The sequence below is a fragment of the Cebidichthys violaceus genome, unplaced genomic scaffold (genome assembly GCF_023349555.1).
Source record: "Cebidichthys violaceus isolate CVI_PGR_0920_01 unplaced genomic scaffold, fCebVio1.0.p SCAF_110, whole genome shotgun sequence".
Classification (NCBI taxonomy): domain Eukaryota; kingdom Metazoa; phylum Chordata; class Actinopteri; order Perciformes; family Stichaeidae; genus Cebidichthys; species Cebidichthys violaceus.
This window is the reverse complement of record NW_027176275.1, coordinates 58,458-71,946: the sequence shown is the minus strand read 5'-3', so window position 1 is coordinate 71,946 and position 13,489 is coordinate 58,458. Positions and strand designations below refer to the sequence as shown.

General features: G+C 41.1%; 3 protein-coding genes across 3 annotated transcripts; 1 reads left to right on the top strand and 2 right to left on the bottom strand.

Moving 5' to 3' along the window:
- Positions 1-84: 84 nt before the first annotated feature.
- Positions 85-1,385, top strand: LOC137868409 (uncharacterized). The gene is made up of 2 exons (XM_068705181.1): positions 85-132; positions 396-1,385. Exons 1-2 carry the CDS (start codon positions 85-87, stop codon positions 1,383-1,385), a joined length of 1,038 nt encoding a protein of 345 aa, XP_068561282.1.
- Positions 1,386-3,102: 1,717 nt separating this feature from the next.
- Positions 3,103-7,756, bottom strand: pm20d1.2 (peptidase M20 domain containing 1, tandem duplicate 2). Its single transcript, XM_068705199.1, has 13 exons — positions 7,490-7,756; positions 7,188-7,274; positions 6,103-6,338; positions 5,921-6,007; positions 5,698-5,831; positions 5,373-5,492; positions 5,140-5,215; positions 4,981-5,042; positions 4,816-4,894; positions 4,643-4,714; positions 4,387-4,552; positions 4,195-4,294; positions 3,103-3,814 (listed from the first exon to the last, which is right to left on the bottom strand). Exons 1-13 carry the CDS (start codon positions 7,707-7,709, stop codon positions 3,685-3,687), a joined length of 1,569 nt encoding a protein of 522 aa, XP_068561300.1. The 5' UTR covers positions 7,710-7,756; the 3' UTR covers positions 3,103-3,684.
- Positions 7,757-7,912: 156 nt separating this feature from the next.
- lemd1 (LEM domain containing 1) lies at positions 7,913-13,315 on the bottom strand. The gene is given in 11 exon segments (XM_068705198.1): positions 7,913-8,595; positions 8,790-8,863; positions 8,986-9,075; positions 9,215-9,307; positions 9,392-9,487; positions 9,691-9,846; positions 9,966-10,013; positions 10,266-10,330; positions 11,429-11,575; positions 11,714-11,825; positions 12,930-13,315. Coding segments are annotated over 11 exon segments (1,389 nt in total). The 5' UTR covers positions 13,125-13,315; the 3' UTR covers positions 7,913-8,282.
- Between the last annotated feature and the right edge of the window lie 174 nt (positions 13,316-13,489).

Here is a 13,489-nt window from a genome sequence, read left to right as displayed (position 1 = left end):
ATGAATTACAATAGAATAGGCCTGTGAGTCTGACTAAGTTAGTAGTTCATAATGTTGCTATGCTGTTAGCTCCGTTATTTAGCCATGCAGGACTGTGCCGCCAAGCAGCTGCTCAAAGCTGGCAAGAGGAGAGCTCCGTTAACGTTAAATAATGGATTTGTTGTTCACAATGAAGCATTTTCAGAGATTGGAGAATAGAAAGCATTAATGGAGATCTCCTGATCACAGATTTTTACTGTATATTGGTCCCTCATCAAGATCACATTTATTTTTCAAAACATTAACACAGTATCTGACTCTCATTCTTTTAGGTTTTCCTAGCCTCAACACTACAACTCCCCCTACCACAAACACAACTCCCCCTACCATGAACACAACAATGCCGACCACCACAGCAACTACCCCTACAACAATGCCAACCACCACAGCAACTACCCCTACAACTACCCCTACAACAACAATGCCGACTACCACAACAATGCCGACTACCACAACAACTCCCCCTACAACGACCACAACAACTCCGACTACCACAACTCCCCCTACAACGACCACAACAACTCCGACTACCACAACTCCCCCTACAACGACCACAACAACTCCGACTACCACAACTCCCCCTACAACGACCACAACAACTCCAACTACCACAACTCCCCCTACAACGACCACAACAACTCCAACTACCACAACTCCCCCTACAACGACCACAACTTCCCCTACAACGACCACAACAACTCCAACTACCACAACTCCCCCTACAACGACCACAACTTCCCCTACAACGACCACAACAACTCCAACTACCACAACTGCCCCTACAACGACCACAACAACTCCGACTACCACAACTCCCCCTACAACAACCACAACAACTCCGACTACCACAACTTCCCCTACAACGACCACAACAACTCCAACTACCACAACTCCCCCTACAACGACCACAACAACTCCGACAACCACAACTCCCCCTACAACGACCACAACAACTCCGACAACCACAACTCCCCCTACAACGACCACAACAACTCCAACTACCACAACTCCCCCTACAACGACCACAACTTCCCCTACAACGACCACAACAACTCCAACTACCACAACTCCCCCTACAACGACCACAACAACTCCGACAACCACAACTCCCCCTACAACGACCACAACAACTCCAACTACCACAACTCCCACAACAACTCCGACTACCACAACTCCAACTACCACAACTCCCCCTACAACGACCACAACAACTCCGACAACCTCAACTCCCCCTACAACTCCCACAACAACTCCGACTACCACAACCCCAACTACCACAACTCCCCCTACAACGACCACCACAACTACCCAGTCTGGAGGATCTGAAAACCCTTGTGATGGATTGATCCAAGGGCACTTTGCCTTTCCCGGTGACCCAACAAAATTTTACCAATGTTCTCCTTCAAGAGCTTTCGTGCTCAGTTGTCAAGATGGTACGGTCTTTAGTGAAGCGGACAGCGTCTGTATTCATATGTAAGGGGTAATATTTTTCCACATTAAAAAATGGGGGGGGGGGGGATTGTCAAAATCTGTTACATTTACAATTTCTGATTCTTCACCTTTGAGATAAATAAAAGAAATGCTTTAAAATGTATCAATACAACTTATTGTGTATTTACAATTGTTGTCTTTTAATTTAAGGTGTATTTAAATCAGTCTGGTGTGTATGTTCTTGTTTTTTAATAAATACTTATTTATATGGCTGTTACAAATACGTAAGTATGTGGTTGTTGCATATCTATTTTATTATATGTGTATCTAATACTATTGTATGGGTTTGTTAGAGAGCTAGAGATTTGTCGTCCATAATGACACAGATGCTGCAAGGGTATTCAATTAAACGTCATCGAGGTCCAATTAGAGAGAATTTCCTCATGCAAAAGTCCGGAACATCACAATAATGTCTAATTTACTCTATGATTTTGTGCCATATATATTGATTTAGCCAAAAGTTGTATTAACATCTGTATGTAGTCAACAACTCACTGTCAAATAAAATAAAAGAAAGTTCAACTGAATAATATCCAAACAATATCTAAAATCAAAAATGTATTTAACTGAACTGTCCATGCCCTGCAGCTTTATATTCATTTAATTTAGGTGTGATGTCAATCAAAAAAGCCAAGATATCCATATTATTCTCATCTTCTAAAAAGAGAACATTTGATGCAGGGACTATATCTGTGGTTTTGGAAACCACTTGTTTCAGCTCTATTCCCCTCTCTGATTACAGCATTGTTGGACAGTTAAATATGTTATGTTAGGATTCTGATCATATTGGGCTCTAAGGTTTATTTTTCTGTGCCTTAATTTCGGGTGTGAATGGGTATGTTTACTTAAAGGAGTTGTGCTTTGTATCGTAGTGGCACTTCACATTGCTGCATTTAATAATTGCCACAGTCTCTCAGCGTATGAGACTGGTTTTGAACTGCCTGTGGGAACATATAGGAGTCTGTGCATTCTTGGTTAAAGGCTCTGGTCTTGCTGTCCACATTTCTCTTTTTGGAGAACGCCATGTGAAATAACTTCTCTGACTCACGTACATCTTCGACTATTGGGTCACTCTCCTCGTCGCCCCCGTGTGTGAGACTATCTCACTCGAGTCAAGGGCAATGCTGGACCGCCGAACAAGTGACGTAAAGGCTAGAAAAGCTGTGCCGGTTAAAATAGAAGCGATCCATCAAAATGTTATAATTATTAATTATTTATCGGTTATGGGTCCAGATTCAATAACGTTACTTCTGTCCAAAACTGCTCCCCTACATTAGTCTACTTAAATAACTGCAAATGCTTTAACTGGCCTTAAATGAGCATGCTTCACTAATATTATTTTACATGAGAGGTAATATATAGTTCTTAACATAAAGGTGTATTAATAAAAGCTATTGTCTATCATCTCTATTAATTCTCTTCTATGACGGAGCTTTTTCTCTAAAAAGTCCCACAAGTCTGGATCGTAAACTAGCTTTTTTTCTTTTTCATACACTTTGGGGAAATTGTGCTTTTGTACGTGTATTGTGTAATATGTCAAGAATGAAATAAAATATCACATGACAACGAGCATATCATCAAATGTTATTTGTTGTAATTTTAAACAATGCCTGTCTCAAAAAAAAAACTTGCCTTTTACAAATCCCAATTAATTTTAAAGATCCAGTCAGTGATTGTACAGAATTCTTTAAAAACCTCTGTAGTTGATCACCAGGAGGAAATAAACATCAGCATTCAGCACTTCTACAGAAAGAAGCATCTTTTTATATTTTCTGCTATTAGCAGCCAAAATGTATTTATGCAGTCATTTCATTCATGTTACACGTAGCGTCATGATTTCAAGTATAACAATATTATTAGCAGCCCAACAAAAAAAAATGTATCAGTTTCATGAAATTAGACCATGATAAAATTTAAAAAATCATTACAACACTATCAGAAAATTGCTCTACATAGTGATTTTATGATCATTTTTATCAGAACAAGGTCCGATAAAAGTGTACCGTCTCGCTCTAAAATGCAGAATGACATCATTTTATTTTAAATGTAGTGACCAATACATTAAGTCAAGGTCCCGTTGGGTGCTGTTGAAATTAATCAGATTACAAATAACAAAGACTTTTTGATTGCATTTCTACCCAAACTGTCTATTCCTTAGAGTTCATGGATAGAGCTGTGAGGCTCAGGGAGCCTCTGAATGTCACAGTTTTGAATCAGACTGAAGTAAAATACTACAAGCTCCTCGTAGTTCTTTTTGGAAATCCGTTCATTGATGCCATGGAATCTAAGAAAAACAAAAAACAAGTTATGGTATCTAAGAGGAGAAAATACGTTTAATTTATACAATTTCCTTGCGCTGTTCTTGCAGGATGATAGCTTTTTAATCACCAACGCTGAGCGGCAAACTGGGCTTACGGTTGGTTCCATACATACAGTAAAACTCTGAATAATATTATAGTTGTTCAACCAGGACTTTAAGTCTAAACAGTACAAGTAGGTCACATCATTGCATCACAAGTTTGTGACATAAAAGTGTTACCAAGAGCAGAAAGCTCTTTTGTTCATTTTGCCAGATATTACTCTGGTCAAGCAGTTTATTACACTCACTGCAGCGGGCTTTGTTCAGACTATCTGTATCCAGTATTAGACAAACTAAATCCTTACCTTTGAGCATCACCTGGTTTAAACCAGACAGGGGCGAAGCGATAGATATCATTCGTCAGGTCTTTAAAGTGTCGACTGTCTGTGTTTCCAATACAGACACCTGAACATAAACACATGATATCAAAAGAAGTTATTTCATATTTTGACCTCACCAACCACATTTTTATACAATCACGTCCGTCTGGAGTCTACCTGGAGCAACCGTAACTGTTGGAAACATGTCCAACACGGTTTTCTTAATGATCTGGAAGCCAAAGGACTTCTCATCCATAGAGCTCACAGGCAAGGGGTCAAATCCATCAACAAGCTCCATCTTCACTCGTTGGTCCCCCACTGTGGACTGGATTAGGTCCAGGACCTAGACGTGACAGCAAAAAAAATCAACTCCAAAAATAGTCATGAAGAGACATAGGGAATTCTCAAAAAGGAGAATCAAACTTCTGACTACCTCTTGTAGGGACTGCGCTGAGTGGATTCGTAGATTTACATAAGCCTCAGCGAGGGACGGGATGATATTCACCTACATGGTGGGAAAGAATTTAGGAAAACTAAAAAGGCTTGCAATCTAATTCACAATCAATTCCTGTGAATCCTCCTTTATTTCAGAATGAATAACTGTACCTTAACTCCTGCATTAAACATGGTGACTGCTGTGGTTGTCCTTACGAAGGCGTTAGTCTCCGGTTTTCTTTCAAGTACCCTGTAACGTAAAACTATGCTAAATGATTTATTCCAATGGACACAATCAGAAGGAAATGTGATAAACCAATTTTAGGGTGTAATTACCTGCCTAAGAGTGGGGCAAACAGCCACAAATTTGTCATAATGAACTTCATTGGGAGTCCGAACTGAAAACAAAGAACGAGTAACTGCGTAACAACAGAAATGATCTAATATGCTGTTAAAAGTGATGACAACGATGAACAAGGAGCTGCTTCCTCTCACCTTGTGCGCCAGATGCTCAAATGTTCCATGTTCAGGCCCATGACCAAATAATCTTGGCATAGGGTTCTCCTCTAGTCTGAGGCAATAGCATGACACCGTTACAATATTAGATGTAGTTTGAAGAGTAATACAAAAATGTAGAATGTAGTTAAACATATTGTTCTGCAGAAACGCAAAGACTAACAAGAATTCATAAGGATGAAAACAGTCGATGAAGATGATGTACCGCTCACCTTTTGACTGCTGCAGCCATGATCCCAATGCTGGTCTCCCTGGGAGGCATTGAGGAGTGACCAGGGACCATAGACACACTAAGCTTTACAGTCGCCGAACCCTTTTCACTTATCCCAATTCTGCAAAACACAAAACGCAAAGAAATTACTGTTAAAAAAAACTGTTAAACCCCTATATTATTTTGTATACAATTTAATGGAGACATGCAATTTTATGCTGTGACGTCAGGCTTGGTCCACTCTGTTTGCTTTTTTTTTTTTTTAAACATGTAAAGTCTGCAAACTAAACATCATGTTTCCACAAGAGCATAAAAAGGGTTCTCACAGTGCAGCAGGTCCTTGAAGACCACCGATGACTCCATCAAGTACAGCCAGGCCCTCGTCCAGGACAAACGACAGTTGCACACCACGCAGCTTCAGTTCACGCACTATGTTCATTGCCCCCTTGGAACCACCGACCTTTAAAAAAACACACATCGATAATAGTTTAAATATTATCTTAAGTTCATAATTTCAAAGAGAGAGAGTTTGAAGAATATCTTAAGTACTTCTTCATCATGACCGAGACCAATGTAAAATCCTCTGCATGGAGCATAGCCTTTAATCAGTAAGTACTCCAGCGCCTGGAGAATTCCCTGGAAGAAATAAAGAATTCTGGATTAGTCTGGTTGGCACATGACAAGTGAATAATTCCAATTCATCTCATACAAAATATTTCATGTTGTCGCACCATTACAGAGCCCTTGTCGTCTATGGTCCCTCTACCATAGATGAAGCCATCCATCTCCTCGGCAGAAAATGGTGGGGCCTCCCAGCCATCCGCCTCGGAGGCAGGTACTACATCTATGTGGGCCAGCAGCAGGTATGGCACCAGGTCGGACCGTGATCCTTGCACCCAAAACAGGTGGCTGTAGTTGGCCACCAGTTCATGACGAACCAAGCTTGAAGAGAAAACCGTCGGGAAGGCTGACACGGGAAGAAGAGAACAAGCTTAAAGGGCGAACAGGTGAGGTATTTACAAATTAAGGTCGGTTTAATACTCAGCCTATGAAAAAAGGTGTATAACGTCATGTGGAACTCGACAGGAGTGCGAGAGTCTGCAAAGATAACCTGTGTCTAACAAAAAAAAAGATGCTTTTCTTTCGTTGCATTATGGCAAATGTAGGATCAAGCGTCTTTGGACTAAAAGTCATGATAACGCGGCGTCTGTAGCTTTAATATTATATATATCTTTTTTTTTTATTTGTCTGCTGTGAGCCCACAAAATTAGGGAACAAACACATTTCTTTAAATTCTTCCTAATAGACAATATCTGTATTATTGTACAGTAAGTAAAGCGGAAATCAGTTGATTATTCAATTAGTCAATGAACAAAAAAAATATTTAAAAACTAAAAGGAAGGTATTTTGACAAGTGAGTCGTTTTTAAAGAAGAAAAAAATAATATCTAGAATATCTTTGGGGTTTTGGACCACCGGTTGAGCAACTTAATTTGGCCTATACGGAAACAATTTAAGTGTAATGACAAAAACCTGTATTAAATGTCACATGACAATACTGTAACGTTAGCCGTTAACAACGCTCAAGAGTGATACTTGATGTTAAATGACAGGAAACCTTCCTTAAAAGAACGCAACGGCATGAATTGGGCTTTATTGAGTGACGTAAACAAACGACCTGTCATGAAAGGGAACCCATTGACCGGGGGGTTCCCGGCTCAACTGTTACGCTACATTTACGGCATTTACGTAACTAACGTAACACACACACACCTTTCAACGTTCTTGGTTGCAGCCTTTTTTAATTCAAAAGTTACCTTTTCGGAGGAACCTGTCAAATTCAAGCAGCGCGGTGGTGTTGCTCTCCTTCTCCGAGAACGACACGGTGGGGATCCGGATCGCCTCTGGACACAAACAAACGAGATATAGATATATATATATATATATATATATATATATATATATATATATATATATATATATATATATATATATATATATATCGCTCATTAGCGTCGGTCACTGACGGCTTTCCTTTGCAGCTACTGTCCACGCAGTGCAACACGCATTCATACTTGCATATGTTATACTAGCGAGCGGAAAAAGAAAAAAAAATTACCTCTAAAATTTGCGAGCAGCTCCTCGCGCTGTCGGTGGCCTATGACGAGCGAGATGTTGTTGGTCTTCTCCCAATGTGCGAGTTGAAGTCCGACATTGACGTCCAGTGAAAGCGTCCTGATAGACGCTATGGTGAACAGCAGCAAGACCGCGACGAGGAGACTACTTATAATAATCTTTAAAAACTTGAATATTTTATACTTTGTCCCCGAGTCTGTCATTGTGTGTTGTGACAGCGGAACTCGTTCACTGTGACTACGTGCAGTGTGCAGAGTGCATTACGTTTTGTTTGTTGAATGAGAGCCACCTGCTGGCGCCAAATATAAACTGCACAAAAGTGGATTATACTATGCGAAAGATCCCTGCCACCATTGGTATATCTGCATGCATTCTTTTTCAGTTTAGTTGCACAAACAGAGGTATAAAGCAACACATTCTTTATTTAAATATGGTTCACATATATTTTAAAAAATACATAAGTACAGTGGCGTTAATTCATTGACAATGCAACGTGACATTACACAATTTGGGTTAGGAGATATAAAAGAAATATAGCATTATCATTTATACATTTGAGAACATCTGTTAAAGTCAATCTGCGTTTCAGAAATTGTTTTCGACAATGTAGACGAGAGCAATTGATAACACACCCATAAGCATAACATATAAAACTGTAAAATTAGACTTTGAGGTTTGCTCCCTGACGGACGCACACAGTCAATAGAAAAGCATCATGTGCTCCCTGAAGATATCTCACAGCTGTAAGTCAATGTGGAGGATTAAAGAACCCAGGGTTACTCCAGTCCAGAGAGCGCTGGTGCGTCCGGCGTCTCAGCCTGAAGCGAAAGCCCCTCCCCACTGTCTGAACCCTGGTTTTCACCGTCCAGTAAGGCCCCAAACGTGCTAAATGAGTCGTCCTGAACACAAACGTAAATGAGGTACAAGAGGCACGCCACAACGAGGAAGACCAAAATCTGGATCTGGACCGGCACCAGGCGGCGCTCGACCTCTCGTCTCTCCGACGTCGTGGGACTGACAGGAGTGTCTGGGTACGTGTACTGGACGGGTCTCCCTGCTGCACCCTTGATGGGTCTCCGACGAGTGGCACTGAAATACAACAGAGTATATGTGCCGATAACCCAATCACAATACCCCGTCAGTACAGTATGTGCTGCTATGCAAGACGTCCATGTGTCACCCGCCACCGATTCACATTCCTGTACTTGAGTGAAACCTTACATTCATTCAACAACTTCAAAAAAACCGGTGGCACACTGTAATAGTGTTGGCGTGGCACTTACTAGATCCCCGTGGGCGTGGCATTAGTGTTTAGAAGCGTGTCCCTGATGGCATCTTTCACGGGCTCCTGAGAAAGCTAGAAAAGAGAGCAGAAACTACCGTCAACTTTTGTTTTGTTTCACTTCCACATAGTAACCCGGACGTTTGAAATGAGTAGACAATGCACACGCCCCCATCAAAAGCAGAAACTGTATATGCCTTGATTTCCCAATCATAAGTGGATGCCTTGGGAGTGAAGTACAGGGACTGGTTCTTCAGGTTGTCCTTGTTAGGAGTTGGCATGTCCAGCTAAGGAAACAAGACGTAACGCATCATGATTTCTATAGTATGCATTTTCCTCAAGTCTCCAGTGAACCGTTCCAACAGTTTTGACCACCGCCAGAGTTCGGGGCCTAAAGTGTGACTGAATAACGTGAGCACTACTGACCCCGCTGGAGCGCGAACAATGCTCCCGCACATCGCACCCATTCACATCTCTCTCGGCGTCGACGCTCATGGAGCGTGACCTCGAACTCTCCATCTGTTGTTAGAAGTGATAATGTACATGACCGAGTGAACGCTCCAGCAGCGACACGGGGTGATTCTTAAAGTTCAGACACTGAACTGAAGATTAACTTTCCTCCTCGACCATTTGGGTGATGCTGAAGGCCCGAGAGGAAATTGTTGAGCCATCATTCGGCATAACTGATCCAGATGTAAACTGCAACAATTAGTATCATGTTAACAAAAACACAAACATGAATAATTCATCACATAATCTTAACACCAGTGAGATACCAATACCCATTACTGCGAACCAAAAACCCATTGGTGGCTTGACAGGCCCCACAATGAACGTGCAGTGTAAGTGAGGAATGCGGAGAATTCAAAATCCATGAGAGAGGTGAAATAAGACCAGCCTACCCCTGATCCTAATCCCGAGCGTTGATCTACAGAGGATGCTCTGCTAATTCCTAGGGGAACCTGTGAGCAGCTAGGCCGACTCCGCTCCAATGGTTTTAACGCATTCCCTGAATTCCGCTTGGGACTCAGTTCCCTGTTTCTAGAAGAATGAGCGTGCTACGAAAAAGGCCAACCCAATCAAACGTCGGGAAAAAAAAAAAAGAAAAAAGAACACATCAGCGTCCCCTGAGAATTCAGTTTGTCAGAATTTTGTGCAAAAGATATGTAGTATTTACCAGCCTCGATGGGGGTAAAAAGCACTGCGGGTAAAAAAAAACACCATTCTGAAAACACACACGAAAAAAATGCTTACTCCAAAAATAAATGAACAGTTCCAGTTAGAACACAAGTTTACAGTTGCCACCTGTAACCACTAAGTGGCACTGCAGGGATGTGACGCAGAAACGCAAGAAAGTATATTGAACAAGCAAAAGCATACAGAATTAGTGCGAGCTCCCCAGTTTCACACGAGTCAAGTGGTGCTGTCTAAAAACCAGCTATCCAAAGATGTCGAGAACGGCCTACAGTGTGCTCACCTGGCTGCTCCCTTGTCGTGCCTGATCCGACTGTTCATGCGTTTCTTCTTCTGCTCCTTCGGAACCTGTGCAAGTCAAGGAAAACATTAAAATACAAAAACGCAGAACAAGAAATGGGCCATGACCACGGACATGGCAAAGACTATTGGTATGCTGTGCAAAAGCCATCCCTTGATCAACACTAAAGTAGCCATTATGTTCTATTAATTAATGGTTTATCCATATATTAATACAGCTTGGGCTAGCACCTATCAGACAGAACTTGAGTCCATTTACTGTCTTCAAAAAACATCACTGAGAATAATTAATTAATAACATAATTAGGCGTCCTCAGAGATTCAAATGTGTTCATAGTTCCTTAAAAAGAACCCCTCCACCATCTTATTGTAACATCTTTGCATACATTTAGCAATTTTGTACAAATTCCACACAAAGTCTTTGCCTCCTTAAACCCCCCTCATTCCCATACTTCCCAATCTCAATTTAATTTATTCTACGGAGTGTCAAAAATATGGAATTATCTGCTAAAAATCATTGTTTTCTCTCCTCACAGCAGCTTAAAAACAGCCCTGAAATCACTGACCAATAAGTTCCATATGGACTGCCTAATTAAGCTGGGTCCAACCAATATTCTACTTTGTCATACCAGTCTAAATGCAGCATAATATCGTCTATATTTAACATAGTTATCCCTCATTGTATTTGCTGTGTGTGTGTGTGTGTGTGTGTGTGTGTGTGTGTGTGTGTGTGTGTGTGTGTGTGTGTGTGTGTGTGTTGGATTTGAGAGCCTCTGTGTTGCATGTCTTGTTAGTACAAGAGTCGCCTGAATGATGACACTACTTATATTAATATTCTCACTTCTTTCATTGTTTCATTGTAAAGGGTCAAAATTGTATAACCCTGTAAATGTAATCTTATATTCTGTTTTTAGGTTTACTTAGTAACATCTGCCTCTTGGGACTACAGATGGAAAATATATATATATATATATATATATATATTTTTTTTTTTTTTTTTTTTTTTTTAGGCAATTCTCCTTCACATTCACTTACAAATGATAAAATGTATCTTCCTTTTTTTTTCAAAGTGTAAATAAACAAGTGGTAACGCCGGTATTTGCCGATACCAACTATAAAAAACTAAAAAATCCAGACTGGTCGTACCTGACTCTTCGTCCTCTTGTTCCCCATTCTCATCCTCTTCTTCGCTGTCAGAGTACAACCCACCTTGCTCGACTCCGTTCAGACAGCCATGTCCATCAGACTGAAGCAGTTTCCTGAGCTTCTTCTCATACACGGCTCTGGTGGAGGCTAGCATAGACAACAACAAATAGAGTGAAGCTGAACAGTACGTCTCCACACGTTCATTAAAACTGAATTGTTGACAGCAACAATTCAGTTTCTACGATGAAAACCACATTTTCAAGACGGCGATGAGTGTAAACTCACCGACTATGGGCCCAGCTTTAACCCCGTGTCCGAGGAGTGCGGCCATGAGTTCATCGTCGGTCAATCCACTCGGGTCGAGGATCCCTGCATCCTCCTCCTCCTCCTCCTCCTCCTCCTCCTCGTCCTAGCAAAACACAATTTCCTGAATTAATGCAAAAATATTGTTCGAGACACGACAAAGACTGCAGCTTGGACGCCAGCAGTTTTCCCATAGGTGTGGGATGTAGAGCGTAAAAACAAAAAAATGCTCATATTCATCTCGCACTTCATGAATCTTCCGCTTATTACATTTAAACCTATTGTGAACAACCACAGAAGAAGAGGTTATCAGTTGAGACTGGCATATCGTACATCAACTAACAGATAATTACGATATGGTTTATTGCAATATATATTGGATTTTAAAAAGCTGCAACCAGCAAATGTGTTGCTTGAAAAATGACCAATAGATTAATTCAGCTCTAAACATCAGCACTGGGGTCTAGAGTGCAACAGATTCTAAATGTGAAACTCTACAGTTCTGTTGATTAAATAAGCTAAAGCAGACTTAAACACAGCCTGGACAAACAGAGCCCCCCCCCCCCCCCCCCCTTCAAGTGCTGGTGCTCCTCTTGGCAAAACTTAAATGAGTGTGACAGGTGGGGCGAGCACATGCACTGGACTGCAATGGCACAAGCCAACTGCAGAACCGTCTGATGTAAATCTATACCTACTATACAGCTGGGTGGCTCAGTGGTCAAGGACCTCAAATGCTACAGCAAAGCTGACAGGACTGTTTGGAAGCCGCGACCCAGATCACCATCTCCATAACCCTCCGTGACCCGTCCACAGCAACGGAGCATGCGCAGCATCGGTTTAAATTAGTTCATATACCAATTATTACTATGCACGACGACTCCCGTTTATCAAACACAACTGTGGCTCTTAAAGGCAGCATTGTTGACAAGTCTTTTACCGGGCAACATATTTATAACGGCAAACACTTTGGAGCGTTATTTCTTCAGACATGTCTAGTAAATAATAAGTTTGCTACCAAAAAGTAGACCGATGACACTGACAGCACCATCACCATGCGACGGTACAGAAAGTTGCCATTGAAAAAGTAACTTAAATTATACAAATATATATATATATATATATATATATATATATATATATATATATATATATATATATATATATATATATATATTCTGGGGCAAAAAGACCAACTCACTGCCACATATTGCACTTGATCCTCCTCGTCGCTGGAAAAATCCGCTGCGTTTTTCTGATCGATGTGTTTTAAGTGCAACTCCACATAAACCTCCTTTTTGCTCTTGGCAGGTGGCAGCGCGACATTGTGGGCAACCAGATCCGACTTCAGTCTGGATTTGGAGAGGTGAGCGGGGTCCTCCGAGAACAGCGACATGGCACAAGTATATATATATATATATATACGACGCGAAGAAAACAAAAAAAGAGAAAATGTAGTTCAACTTCAGTGGCTGTTCGTTATATTTGTGTAAAACGTCCCGTGAAGGCAGATGAACCCGACCAGAGCTAACGTTACTCCTAGGAATTCCTCTCGCTCGTGGTCTGTGGATCACACTGGCTGAACTGAGAAGAACAGCTGCAACCGATGACTTGATTGACAGCAATTTAACAATTCCGGTACTCGGTAAACATACAAGCACCGCGAGCGAAATGATAAAATCTTAATCCTTTCATGACCTGATGATAAACTTTGATAAAAAAAAAAAAAGAATAATAAAATATATATATATAAGGCATGTG